The sequence below is a fragment of the Diabrotica virgifera genome, chromosome 2 (assembly GCF_917563875.1).
Source record: "Diabrotica virgifera virgifera chromosome 2, PGI_DIABVI_V3a".
NCBI lineage: Eukaryota > Metazoa > Arthropoda > Insecta > Coleoptera > Chrysomelidae > Diabrotica > Diabrotica virgifera.
In genome coordinates this window covers 222,854,182-222,869,855 of record NC_065444.1, presented here as the reverse complement: position 1 = coordinate 222,869,855, position 15,674 = coordinate 222,854,182, and the positions used below count along the sequence as shown (strand labels likewise).

At 32.6% G+C, this 15,674-nt stretch overlaps 1 protein-coding gene across 2 annotated transcripts in view; it reads left to right on the top strand.

Annotated features, from left to right (window-relative positions):
* The window catches only part of LOC126880409 (endoplasmic reticulum metallopeptidase 1-like), a 100,533-nt gene extending 85,551 nt beyond the window's left edge, over window positions 1-14,982 (top strand). For both annotated transcript variants that reach the window (XM_050644251.1, XM_050644252.1), the window contains one exon: window positions 2,386-14,982. In XM_050644251.1, the coding sequence (XP_050500208.1) occupies window positions 2,386-2,729 (344 nt within the window). In that variant the 3' untranslated portion in view covers window positions 2,730-14,982. The remainder of the gene's footprint in view (window positions 1-2,385) is intronic.
* Window positions 14,983-15,674: the final 692 nt, after the last annotated feature.

The window sequence follows — 15,674 nt, the reverse complement described above, 5'->3', positions numbered from 1 at the left end:
TATGCCAAAATGTCACCTTCGTTCGATTACAGTTACAGTGTGTTTCGAACAAATGTGCTTCATAAAAACGCTTTATAATCCATTTATACAAACTAAATACAACATAATATTGTGTATTTCTTTGAGTTAACATTACATAATAGAAATCTTCAAATATTATTTCAACGCGTATATAATAAAATATGTCTAGTGGCTGTAATTCCAGTGTATTCGGCAAAATGATTCTAAAAAAGAACACGCCTACCACCTAAATATTTCGAGTTGGTATGATGTGACGTCACGGGCTATGACACGGATGATGTGCAACGGTAAGTAAATAAGATGGAGTATATATAGCCAATAGGACAAAAACGAAAATTTTGGAAAAGTGGCGATTTATTTCTCCACATGGTCTCCTTTTAGCTCCACTTACTTGACTCAACAATGCTCCAATTTTTCCTGACTTTTTCAAATTTGGAGAAAAAAAAAAAGAAGTCACACGAGGCTAAATATGGAGAATACGGTGGCTGGTATGCAGTTCATAGCCTAATTCGACCAATATGGCCGTGGTGACAGCGGAGGTGTGAACCAGTGAGTTGTCATGGTGGAACAGCAGTTTTTTTCTTCGTCAAATGGGGCCATTTTCTGCATTTGGCGTCGAATCGGTCCAATAATTATTCGATGTAGATCATACTTTGTGAATCCCATAAAACGGTGGCTATCACTTTTCCAGACCATAGGACAGTCTTCGCATTCTTCGAAACACGTTCTCCGGGTGTAGTCCACTATTTCGACCGTTCATTGGACTCTGGTGTGTACCAATGGATCCATGTTTTGTCGACGGTCACGAAACGATGGAGAAATTCCTTCGGACTGTCCTTGAAACAGTGTCAAACACTGCTCTGAAGTGATCAACGATGCTTTCTGACTCCGTTATTTCGCTAACCTTTCATCGGCAGCCTGCCAATACGAGATCGTGGACTTTTGTCAGAATATCCTCGGTGATCTGAAGCGTTTTATCGGTAACTGGATCCAAGCCGCACAAAACAGATACAGATATAAAGAGCAACTGGGTGTGACTCATAAAAAATCGACGTGCAATCACGTTAATACTGATAAACTAATTTTTATTCCCATCAAATAAAAAGACTCGGCGTGCACAATATCCAAGCGCTCTTTGATTTCGCTGTGCGATTTCCCGGTAAAAGTTGGCAATTCGTTCACAGAGAGTATTGAGGTAAGAAAAGGTGTGCGACAGGGTTGTGTTCTCTCCCCTCTCCTGTTTAATATTTACTCCGAACAATTTTTTATAAAAGCGCTGGATGAAGCAAACGGTGACATAAAAATCAATGGAGAATTGATAAACAACATCCAATATGCGGACGATACGGTCAGGCTTGCTTGCAGTATTGATGAACTTCAGCATCTTATGGACAGGGTACAAAGAGCGATTGAAGAAAGAGGACTTAACTTCGACATTAATAAAACAAAATGGATGCTAATGAGCCAAACTCAAAAACCTGCCAGACAATTGGAAATAAAAAAAAACAGTTTATTCAACACGTCGACTCATATTTATACCTTGGAACAGTCGTCAACTCGAAATGGGATCAAACAACTTAAATACGATCTAGAGTTGAAAAGGACACAGCAACATTTAATAACATGAGAAATATATTCACCCATTGCGACATATCTCTCCCACTAAAATGCTACGTATTTCCAGTCTTGCTGTATGGCGCAGAGCCCTGGACAATAACGGAAACACTAATGAAAAAGCTGGAGTCATTCGGAATGTGGGTGTTCCGACGTACACTCAACATATCCTGGACGACCCACACCACCAAAGTAGAGGTATTGCGCCGAATGAGAAAATAAAAAGAAATCTCCTTCACAATTAAGAAACGGAAACTTGGCTACCTCGGTCATGTGTGTGGTCATGTGTGTACTGCACCTGATAATACAGGGTGGGATAGAGAGCGAACGCGAACCCGAAAGAAGAAGATACTCCTGGCTTCAAAACTTACGCCAACGGTTTGGACTAACATCGATCGAGTTATTTAGTCCATTAGCCCTTTACGAAAATCACACGGTAGTAAATTTCTTTTGCGATAGTGGCGCCTTCGGGCGTTGAAACTAAGTACTCATCGGACCGCCGTTGAATATTCTCGTGAAATAACAAATAATTTTGAAAGCAATGTAAAACAGTAATTTGCAAATAAAAAAGACAAATCAAGATGTAAAAAAATTTAACTAATAAATAAATGTATACCATACTTTTCAAGAAAAATAATAACTACGTATTTCAATTTGTTTTCAATTTTGATTCAACTAAATTGCCAAATAAGGTTAGGACTTTTTTGGTCTAACCCGACTAGACTATTTACATATAGTGAATTTTTGTAGGACCGGACAGACAGTATGTATTCATGGTTCCTAAGGAAGGTATGAAAATGGTCAACATAAGTCTTCTAGAGAAAGTACCAAAGTTTATTAATTCATTTCATGGAAGACCACTCGTGTTCCTAAACTCTGTAGCAGGAGAGAGCCCGACGACTCTCACGATTACATTTGATATGGAAGTTCCAGAAAATTATGAAGGTCCTACTATGGATATAGCGATAAGTTCTATATTTGTCCATTCAAAAACAGCAATTAAAACACCGTACTACCAACAGTTCCTTCAACAGTTTCCAGATTGGGCTGATCTAACAGCGTGGATAGGTTCCTATGCAGCTTATGTTGCTTAATATTAATTCATGTGAATATACTCTTTCTTTCATAATTTTTATATCTCAGGCTATTAAATTAACGAACTATTTGCTTTTATTATTTTCGTACATTTTTGAGAGTTATTGTATTAGCAAATTTATAATCATTTTATGTCTTAACCCCTAGCGACCCTTATTGACCTAGCTCTGTGTGTTTTACACATTCGAACGCTTTCTTTTAATCAATGAAGCATGGGAAAACGTCTTTGCGCTGATATCTGCATGTTTGACGCAATTCGGTCAAACTGAAGAGGCTTCATGTGTGCTGAAGCCTTGCCTGAATCCAAACTGAATAGGGAAATGTGTATTACACATATATTATAAATTATTTTTACTAACTTCAAGAACAGTTTTCGGGCCTGAATGAATAGACTGATTAGTCTGAACTGGGATTTCGCTGTCATAGAATTTGTTGAATATTTCTACCATCCATATTCTCGTCATTTAGCAGCTTTATTACTTCTATGTATATTTCATCTGGTCCTGTTGCCTTTCCTTTCTTATTTTGTTTTATTACCTTCTGGAATTCTGATTTAAGTTGAAGGTTCGATTTTATTATTTTCGTCTGCAAGATTTCGCTTGTTATTCTGCATAGAGTTGTTGGATATATGCTTTCCAGTGATGAAAAAGTGTCTTAACGTCAGAGATATATATTTTTCACTAGCATATCAAAAGTATATAGTTGTGAAAAATATAGACAGCGGTGGAAAAGGCTATAAAAGATGGTTATTACGAAATTATTAGTCTGCAAAGCGTTTCTAATTCATTTGAATATGGAATAAATCTATGCATCAGCAAATTGATATTTTCTGTAATTACTAGTTCTATTCATATTTCATATCCTTAAAGATGTTTATTCATTTTTGTTTCTATTAGTTTACTATCTGAGTATAAGGGTACACGACAATTAGACCGAAAGCAGTAGACCGAACTCATTGGACCGAAAAGCACTTTACCGAAACCTCACTAGACCGAACAGCATTAGACCGAAATGGTACATACGTTAAAACAGATTGCAGTAAATTGTATATCTGTCTTTTTGTTTATTGTATTTTTTTGTATTATTTTATAAATAGACTGTGTAAATTGTTACTTTGTACAGTTTGATATGAAATAATTTTCATCCAAACAAATTAGTGAAGGTAAAAATAAATTAAGGGTAGAGTGACGTTAACCCCATTTTAACTGTTTCTAATAACATTTAATTTTTAGTATTGTACATAATAAATAAAAAATAAACCAAAAACAAAAAAACAAAGTAAAAAAACAACCTCTAAACTCGCCAGTACTTTGTGCTGCCAGTCCTATGCCTGGATAAAGGGTTAAGGGAGGTTGATGTTACCCTTGGCCAGATTACAATTCTGTTTGAGCTATGTACCTAATACTTCTACTTCTAATTCTGTATTATGTACCTAATACCTTTCGGTCTCCTGCTTTTCGGTCTCCTACTTTTCGGTCTCCTACTGTTCGGTCTAGTGAGGTTTCGGTAAAGTGCTTTTCGGTCTAATGATTTCGGTCTCTTTACAGTAAACCGAGCATAAGGATCTATTTTTCGTTGGAATTTTTCCAGGCTGGACAGTTGATTCCCATTGCACATTCTAAAATTCCCTCATCTTCTTTTTGCTCCAGCATCCGTTCGGCTTGCATTTTTAGAAGCCACGGAGATGTAACCACAAAAATGGTCCCAATAAGGTTTTTAATGTAATATTATTTTATATTTTAATAGATTGAAAACTTTAACTTGTTTCTAGCAGATGTCGCTAGGTCACCCATGTCATTTCGTTAGTTGTAATTTGAGGCTAGTAGGCCTGAATTATTTTAGTTTGTTCAGAGATATCTACATATATGCATTATCTGATGATAAACTAATAAGTATTGAAACCGGTCAGAGTGCTTGTAGCGCTCTCTGAACGAACTGAAATATAAGACAATAAAACGGCTTTCATTTTTAATATTATTCATTTTTAATATTATTTGGCTCTAAGTTTTTTCTGTTATAAGCCATATACAGTAAAGGTTGAAATAAAGTCATTTTTTCATGAATGGGCAATTTTGGAAATAAATCCGGAAAGAGGTTCATTTTTATTTTCAAATTACGACTTTTTGGCATATTTATCATACTAGTGACGTCACCCATCTAGGTGACGGGATGAGAATAGAGGTCGTGTGATAGCTCATTTGGAAGGTAATTCAATTCTCTATTCAGTAATATAAACATTAACATCATTATTTATACATGGTATCAAAAAAAATGTTTTTTGAATTAAATTTATTGACATAAAAAGAAGAATGTGTGTAATTTATTTATGTCAAAAAACATTTTACTGCTATCAGAGAACAGGAAAAAATGTTTAATTGACAAATAAATATTGTTTTTTGCTTAAATTCAATATTAAAGCAGTTACCCACCTGCCTCTTGACAGTTTGAACATTTAATTTAAGCGAAAAGCCATGATTATTTTTCAAATAAACATTTTTTCTCTTTTCTGAGAGCAGTAAAATATATTTTGAATGAAATAACTTACATACATTCTTATTTTTATGTCAATAAATTTAATTCAAAGAAAAAATTTTTGGACACCCTGTATAAAAAATTATATTAATGTTTATATTACTGAATAAAGAATTGAACTATCTTTTAAATGAGCTATCACACGACCCCTATTCTTATTTAAAAAAATCATTGATGACATCACGCCCAGGTGGGTGACGTCACTAGTATGATATATATGCCAAAAAGTCGTAACTTAAAAATAAAAATTGACCTGTTTCGGGATTTTTTCCAAAATCGTCTATTCTCGAGAAAATGAATTTATTCCAACCTTTATTTTATTTCCAATAACAAAATTTCTTTCTACAAGCTATATAATAACTCTGGATTGTAATGTACTTAAATAACTGATATATCAAATTGTTCCTCTGTAATACTAACTTAACTGTATGTGCAATACCTTATTTATGACTGAAACTATTGTTTTTATTAGCCTTAAAATGTACTTTTTATTTTTAGGTTTTGAAATTTAAATGTAGCTTGAAATGTACTTTTTAAATTACGGGCAAATTTTTTTCTGGGTAACGGTTAACACTAATACTTAGCAGAAATTACACAGCTCCTCATAGGTTAGAAATTCATTTCTAACCAATGACAAGCTGCAACGACACGGCACACCCATCCATCACGTGTCTCGAACTTATCTTGGGAAAGAATATACAGGGTGTAACAAAAATACAGGTCATAAATTAAATCACATTCTGGGACCAAAAATAGTTCGATTGAACCTAACTTACCTTAGTACAAATATGCACACAAAAAAAGAATGTGTGTGTACTTTGTACGCACGTAAGAAGTTATTCTTCTATTATATAGGTAATTTCAACGAAGTAAATATACTTAACTATAAAACCTTAATTCGACCAATAACATGCTATGGCAGTGAAGTCTGGGTGCTGAAAGAAACATCCAAAAACAAACTCGACACATTCGAAAGGAAAGTACTTAGGAGAATACTAGGACCTGTGAGGGAAAACGGAATCTTCAGAAGTCGATACAACAACGAGCTTTATCAACTTTATAAGGAAACGCCCCTGTCAGACTTCATTAGATTACAAAGACTGCAATGGGCCGGACATGTGATAAGAATGGGAGAGGATAGGCTACCAAAACGAGCACTGAATGCTAGAATGCAAGGAAAGAGACCGGTTGGGAGCCACGAAAGCGCTGGGAAGACACAGTAAACAGCGACGCACAAGCCCTTTTAGGAGTCCGTGTATGGAGAAGAGCAGCCACAGACAGGCAAGGGTGGAGGCAAAAAATAAAGGAGGCCAAGGCTCAATTTGGGCTGTAGTGTCGTAGAAGAAGAAGAAGAAATATACTTAACAGGTTATTTGTATTTTATTTAAATATTAAACTAACTTTCTTATCTACCACTTTCAAAAAATTTTTATTAAAACAACCAAAAATAAAAAAAATATGAATCCCCAGGATTGGAACCCGCGACCTTCCGATCTCGGATCTAACGCATTACCAACTACTCCAGCGAGGTCCTTGTAATTGACACGTAAGTTTCGGATATAATTACACAACACGGCGACAAATAGACAGTGTAAAAATGTTATACCTACATAATATTTTATTATTTTACTACAGAGGAACACAAATCCAAAAACACAAGAATTATAATAAATAATACATTTACTAAAAACACTAATATATTATTTTAATGACTCATTTGCGCGGATACAGATACATACATACCTATCTTGAAAGATTAGCAAGGAACTACATACTCTCTGTGTGCGCAGGCGCGCAGATTTATGAAAAATTTTACTCTCAATCGAATCGCGCCTAAAGAAGAATAACTTCAAAAAGTTACAGCCCTTTGAAGTTACAAAATGAAAATCGATTTTTTCCAATATATCGAAAACTATTGGGGTAAGAACAGAACAAGTGGGTCGCGGTCGATATCCATGTAAAACAAACACATTGTAGTGAATGGAAGAGAACAGAGCAGGTAAGTCGCGGTGGAGGTTTAGCGCGATGCCATCCAGGAGGTTTACATCGATGCTTTTGAAAATAAAATGAGTTTGTTTTACATGGATGTCTACTGCGGGCCTACAAGGATGCTTCCTTGTGATTGATCCGTTCGAAGCCAAGTTGTCATTACCTGCGCTATCTGAGTTGATACTTTTTATATAACCCCTTTTTTGTATTCAGTTTATTTTTGAATTCCCAAAGTAATTAAATTCAGTAAATTTTTGAAATATGGAGGAGGATCTGATTATTTACAGCTGACATTTCATCACTATCATCACTTGACTGACACATCATCGCAAAAGCAGTCTTTTTGTCATTCAAATTTCATTAAACTACTTCACTTGATAGTCGTTCTAGCTCGACTGACAGCGCAGGTGACCTCCTTGCTATGTGCTGTCGACATCGACCGCGACTTAACTAGTAGCATCCACCGCGACCTACACCTCCACCTCGACCCACTTGTTCTGTTCTTAAGAGATTTTGTAATGAAAATGGACATGTGGCATTCTTATGGAAGGAACATCTTAAAAAGAAATTATAGTGCAATTTGTGCAGTCCATAAAAATTTTATAGGGGTTTTGTTCTCTTAAAGCCCCCCCCCCCCCAAACTTTTATGTACGTTCCAATTAAATTATTATTGTGGTACCATTAGTTAAACACAATGTTTTTAAAACTTTTTTGCCTCTTAGTAATTTTTCGATAAATCAGTTTTAATCGAGATGGGGCTTCTTTTCTAATATGTTTACATAAAAATTTTATGGGGGTTTTGTGCCTTTAAATCCCCCAAATGTTTGTGTACGTTCCAATTAAACTATTATTGCGGTATCATTAGTTAAGCAGAGTGTTTTTAAAACTTTTTTGCCTCTTAGTATTTTTCCGATAAGGCATCTTTTATCGAGATGTGGCTTCTTTTCTGATATGGTTCAAAATATGCCTCAAACTGTAATTATTTATAAATAAATTTTCATATTATTACCAGGTCTGTATAATCGTACTTAAATGTACAAATATGTGGTGGTGTCATGAATGCCACATGTCCGCTTTCAATAAGAAATCACAAAAAGTTTTCGATATATTGGAAAAAATCGATTTTTATTTTGTAACTTCAAAGGGCTGTAACTTTTTTTATGTGAACATTTGTACTAAGATAAGTTAGGTTCAATCGAACTATTTTTGGTCCCAGAATAATGATTTCATTTATGACCTATATTTTTGTTACACCCTGTAGTGTAAAACACGTGTTGAATGAATGAAAACAAAAATTTATGGCAATTGTAGCTCAACGAAAATACTCTATACACCTCCAATATCATTAATTATATCTCACGATTATGAAATATATAAAAGACAGTTATGAAATATGAGGATTAAAAATAAATCTGAAAAAGACTGAGTACATCTATATTGGAGAATAACAAAGACACTTCAACTAAATAGAGAGATATTGCAGAGTCACTTTTGAACTTGTATCACAGCACGCGTTATTTTGACAGTAGAGCATGCGCAGTAATATTTTGCTTACGCTACGTTATTGGAAATACGGCCTGCTGTTATTAGGGAAGCCGTTACGCTATGCGGTATTTGTTGCGCTATTTTCTTTCTCAGGTTATGTTTGTTGTTTGTCTTTCATTTAAAAGTTTATTTGTAATAATTTTTTAAAACGAGTACCTCAGACAGTAGCCAACGAACCCGATTTACGTCTGATGACGATTTGTGTTTATTAAAACAAATTTTAAGTCAAAATCAATAGACCTATCCAGAAAATTTGACACGATATTTCAGGAAAACATGAAGAGTTCAACACGAAAACCTTTTATTATAAGAATATTCAAGGATCATTTGTTTCTCTTGCTCGATATTCGAAGAAAATCCAAACTTTCCTTCCATCTAAATCAAATTCTTGATTTTGTGCATGTAATATATGTTCATTGTTCATCTCACAGAATTTTATGCAAGATTATAAACGTGATGTCTTCATCATTAGCATTGGTCAAAATGAGAGCTTCTAAGTCTTGATCCATTTTAAATTGCATACAAATTAGAAAACCAATTAATCTTAATCAAGCCGTAAAAATACCGCAACCAAAATGTTGAGCAATATCTGTATTTATGAATCGCCTGAGAAATGTCAGTTCTGTCAAAATAGCGCAGCGTAAATAGCGCAACGTAGGCTGTGTTAAATTTGCAATATCTCTCTAATAACGGACAACTGATAAAACACTGCATAGGTACAATAGGGAACTTGCATAAAATTTTAAATTCGAAAAAAAATGGTATAAATCACAACAGAACATAATTTAGAACCTGCATCAAAGATAAAAAAGTTCTGTTTGTCTTTTGTTTGGCCCCTAAAGACGACTAAAAATTCAACTTATACCAGCCACCCCAAAACGCGTCGTGACGTCACGGGGTTGTATGTTTACATTTTACACCAATTGTATATATAATTTTAAATTAGACATTATAAACGTCAGTAAAAAATACAGTTATGTGACGTTAAAAGTGTTTTTGATCGTTTGAACTATTCATAGAAAATTTGTACTTTTACAAAATGGTTTTATTTTCAATAGTAAACCTTCTTTCCTTTCCTTCAAAAACTGTATCAAACTCCAATCTCAACAAACTGGTATATATTATTACAACGACATATGATAAATGTCATTAGAATATAAAAATTTTTCCTTTATTCCTCGACGACGAGCTGGCCAAATACCCAAGTAGGTGGAGGCCAATAAACTAAAGAAGAAGAAGAATATACGTAAATATAACCATAAACGGAACCACATAGTTAAACTGTGTGACGTCACGGGTCGTTTGAACTATTTTAAGATAAAGAAGACTTTTAATTTGTACACTTCGCGTCAAAAAAAAACTGGTACAACTCTTATAACCGAAAATCGTGTTTTTCAAGTTGTGTAAGTTGATCTTGTCGCAAGTGTCATTCTAATTTCTAGGGCAACGTTGCCAGTTTAACGAAAATATTATATCAAACTAGGTAAAAGCAGGGCTGTGCGACAGACCGCATTTTTTAATATACTAAAAACTAAAACAATTGTAATTTTTCATCATCTCAATTAAGTATCCATACATTCATTCGTGCTTTATTATAATTTATGAAAATATTTCAATTCAAAAATAATTATAGATAATAAATCTTGACATGACTTTAAATTATTATGTTTAATGTCAAATCGAGAGGTGTGATTGGTTTCTCGTAAATTTTAGGACAAAACTGCATTAAGTTGTATAGAATAAATAATACACACTGAAAAAATTAAAAATTTAATTTGAAATTAATACACAATGAAAAACTTTTACAGTGAACAAGTGTAGAATTTAAATATATGTATTACAATTATTCGAAATATACATTTTAAACGTTATTTTTTGTATTTAGATTTAGTGCAATTCCGTTATCTGTGATGGCAACAACGAAGTGATTCACGAACAATAATTGTCACTCTGAATACAGGTTTACATTGGGAAAAAAAAAGTGTACCAGTTTTATATGACGCGAAGTGTACTTCTAAGTTATTATGAGTTTTTGAAGCGTGAAATTTTGGAAATCTCATTTTTATACAAAACTGAACATTATTATGTAATAGAAAAAAATGTGTAAGTTCCCTATTGCTTATGCATAAGATACACATTACAGGTAATTGAATAAGACAATAATCTATAAGATTTTATTTATAAAAGTTATTAACATTTATCTACCAATGTGATCATTCATCAGTCAAAAGACACGAGAACGAAATATAAAAGAAATTTTTTTTTCAGTGAAAAAGTTTTTCAAGTTTTTTACTGAAATGGACTGTTGGAGAAATGCAGCAGGAAGGACAAGGGTAGAGAAAAACTCTCTAATATTAAATATCAAAACAAATTATATAAGTAATTATATACAGTGATGAGCGCGCTAATAACCGGCAAAATATTATTTTTCTCATGAGCATCTTTCAGTGCGTCACAGTTTTTCGATTTCTTTCTAACGCATTAAATTGTATGTGACAGAAAAAAGGCACGTCAGTGATTACAGACATTTATAACATTTATTCTAGTTGTCGATAGATATCGCTATAATCGAAAAAAGTTATTTACGAATTATATGATATATCTACGAATATAATCTGTACAATTTATAAGACACAATTGATTTGTTTTTATGCCAAATTGCAAATAAAATGTGACAACTGTCAGATTTAGCTAAAATGCCATGTTAGAATAAATGTTATAAATGTGTATTATCACGGACTTACCTTTTTTTCTATCATTTGTGACCCACTGAAAAATGCTCTTGGAAAGAACCATAGCATAAAAGATGGAAAAAGTATTAAGTTGTGAGATAAAAAGAAATGGAACTAGTCGAGCTGAGACATTTAGTTTAGCGATATTAACCTAAAAATTTACATTATATTGATCTTATATTGATTGTTTCCCACCTTTAGACGTATCGGATGTGTTTAGCAACTGCCACTGTCACAGTGACAGTTTTAGTTGACATACTCCTCTCATACGTTTAAAGGTGGGAAACAATCAATATAATGTAAATTTTTATATGTTAATATCGCTAAATTTACCAGCTCGACTGGCTTCATTTCTTTTTATCTCACAACTTAATACGGTTTCCATCTTTTGCGCTATTTTGCCGGTTATTAATGTAACAACCTGTAAGATCCGATAACGTATAAAAAATGTGAAACACAAGGATACCAAAACAAGTTATTGTTTTAATTCTTAAACAAGAAGACGCGGAAGGTTCAGAAGTTGAATATGTGGAATAGGCGAAGAAAAAAGAAGGGGATCTGGAAAATACCGATTTGAATGGCAGGAGATGAATGCCGATCAAGAATCATAAGAGGTCGAACGTTGTAGAAGTAAATAAACACTATATTTCTACGGTATCGAAAATATTCTGCAGAGGTCACAAAGATTGATCTCTTGCTTACACGTCTCTAGAGCGAATTAAGAAAAAAGACTTGTGAAATATTTAGTTCAAACAAATAATGCATAAGACATGATACATTATTAAACATTACTTTTATATAGGTATTTTTTACCTGACTAATAAATGACGTTTCTATGTCAGTTGAATAGAAAGTTCGTATTTGCCTACTTTACTGTTGTGAGTCATTATATTTGAAATATGGATTTAATTAATTAGACAACATTAGTATGCATTTTTCTTAATGCAAATAAGATTCTGTACATGTTAAGCAATCGGTTTAGGCAGTATGGACATTTACCTTGGGGGGGGGGACTTCCAATGAAACACCAACCAAAAGACATAAAAAAGACAAATGCAAACTACATAAAAGACATAAATAATAACTTAAATACATTCAGTTACCTTCATTTTACTAACTAGCGGGTTTATTGTGTTGAATTTTTCTGTCTGTGGTTGTTTCATGTCATAGTATATTTTTATCAATTTTTTTTTCTTTAATTTGGGAGAGGAGATTTTTTCATTTTCTCTCCCCGTGTATCCGCCACTGGGTTTAGGTGAGCTACTTTAGAATTGTTTTGGGGAAATTAGTTTCATGGAATCAAAAACAAAAAAGATTTATTATTGGATAAAATTGTTACAATTTTTGTAATTGATGTGATGTAAACAGCAGTACAGGTCTCAAATATTAAGATTTTTTTTTTAATTCCAATGATACTAACTAAAGTTTATTTTATAAATAAAACACTAATAACCGCTGTTTAATGCTCATACAATTTAATATCACATCAGATCCACTGATAAATGAAATTTAAAAAATGTAGTGTTTGACTTTTTGACACATTTTTGATTATTTTTTACCAGTTAATTAAAAATTGCATTTTTAGGTATATAAATTTAAGAATATGAGAATACATTGATAACAAGTTGCCAGTTAAAAAGTGGCCGCAAATAATTTAATTAAATTAATACATAGTAACTCATTTTTGAAAAAAAATCGTTCATGACGTAGATGCATGTTTTTTTATAGCAAGGTTGCCTGTGAAAAATGGCCGCAAATTAGAGTTGCCATCGAAAGAAAGCTAACGCGCAACGCCACTAGTTTGGCGATGGTTGATGGCGAATGCGAGTTGTCAAAGCAGTCATCTTATCAAACCAGTGGCGTTGCGCGTAACTTTATTTTACTTTATCTTTAATACCTTGCCTTTTAAACAGTTGGCAACTCTAAGTTGCGCCATTTTTCACGGGCAACTCTATATTATCGTATTATGATGAGAATTTACATAATACTTTCTGCATTCTTTGCATTTAGTTGATTATTATACTGCTAATATTAAGTGCTCATTATTGAATTTATTATATTAACGAATAAATTTTCAGTGTTTTATTTATAATTTGAAATATTTAGTTTTTTGTACCTGTGAAATATATCGCCGCCGCCTACGAACTCCGAAAAATGCCGTTAAGAGTAGAACTTTAATGAACGCCGCGAAAAATATTATTTTCGATTATATGATTGTGAAAATTATAATCCCTAATAAAGTGTTAGCGAAAAAATTAATTTTTTGAGGAGTACCAGCAAAAAACATCATTTCTGTTTGTGGGTCCACGAAAATTATAATTACTAAAAAGTTCTCAGAAATAATTGTTTTCGTCGGCAGAAACAGAAAGGGAAATAATTGTCGACATCTATTATGAACTCAATCTTTTCGTTATAAATATTTTGGGAGTTATAATCTTCGCGGACACGCATATAAAAAACAATTGTATCTCCAACACTTATCAAAGAGTTATTATTTTCACTGGAAATGTATTAGGAATCACATTAATCATAGGTACCTGCGATATATAGATCTTTTATTTGTAATTTTATTCACCACATTGAACAATTGTTGTTTTTGTTAAGAATAAGTCTAACTATATTTTTATATACAAAACTATAAATGTTATAAAATAACACATATTTTCTATGACAATATTTTCCTACTTATTTAGTAACATTTTAATAAATGATATATGAATACTTAATTTTTATATATATTTAGAAAATAATTTTATAATCTGCATGTAAAATGAATTCTTTTTACTTTTAATAAAAGCTACCCGTATGGAAGCGTTAAACAACGTTATTTTAAAAAAATCGTAATATTTGTGTTCATTAAATTTTCTTGTATATGTACTACAAACGCAAATTATGGTGAAGGTTCATCGGACAACTTTTAAGAGTTAACACTAACTAACTTAAATAATCACTTTAAGTTAACACTATCTAGCACTTAAGTGGCGTACACACAGCAGGTACGCCACTGAATGAATGCTAAGATTCAAATCGTTTCACCGCTTTTTCCGGTGGGATGAGTCCGGTGATGCACGAGAAAAATACGTCAGTGCTATCAACTGCAACCTCATGATAATTGGCGTTTGCTATATCAGTAAAACATTCAGTCAAATATAAATCGATTGGCAAGAAATTCTAAGAAATTATTTATTAAGCAAACATTTTTTAAGCGATAAGAATAATTTTTCTTTTAGGTTTTCCTCGCTGGTCGATTTGGTTTTCATTGTATTTCGTTTTAATTGTGTATACAGAGAAGTATATACCACATGATACAAAATAAAACATTACTTATTTTACACTTAACTTTGTTAAATTGTTGAAAACAAAAATAATTCATTTTGTTGCAGATTTTTTATTTGGAATATGTTATTTAATGTTATTTAAAAAAAAAATAAAAAATCACGAAAACTACCATCTATTTTTGTTTTTTAATCAGTCATAATTGATGTAAAAGTACCTACACCCTATAAATATATGAGTCAGATAGATTATAGAACAAGTTTGGTAATTTAATACTCTTCTATATTTTATATTCCATAAAATACGAAAATGCATCTGATTTGAGCAAATTCGAAATAGAAGTAATTTTAAAAATTTTGTAAAACTTTTAAGAAGCCTGCAAACAATATTCTGCAAAATTTGAAACGTCTTTACAACCAGGTCAATATATTTTGTATTCTCTTCCAATTTCCTTTATATGTAATATAAAGAAAAATGAAACAGTTTTTAGAATTTATAAAACTTGCATCAAAGCTGTTATGACCTATGGCATTGACTCAAGAAAGACACCAATAAAGTCAAAAGCATACTACGAACAGCCGAAATGAAGACACTAAGAGCATAGCAGGGAAGAGAAGAAGGGATAGAATACGAAACAACATCATCAGGGAACAATGTGGCATGCAAGATGTCATAAGATAGGGTAGGCAAAGACGAAGAGAATGTTTTACTTAAAACCGAGAAATCGGCTCTTAAAGTTTTTTCTCAGGACTCTATATGTTTTGACAACTTTTTAACGCAAAACATGTTCTAATGATAGTTGAACAATATTTAAAAATATATTCTTAAAAAAAATCATGTTTTTATTAAATCTGTAAATAAAAGTCATAT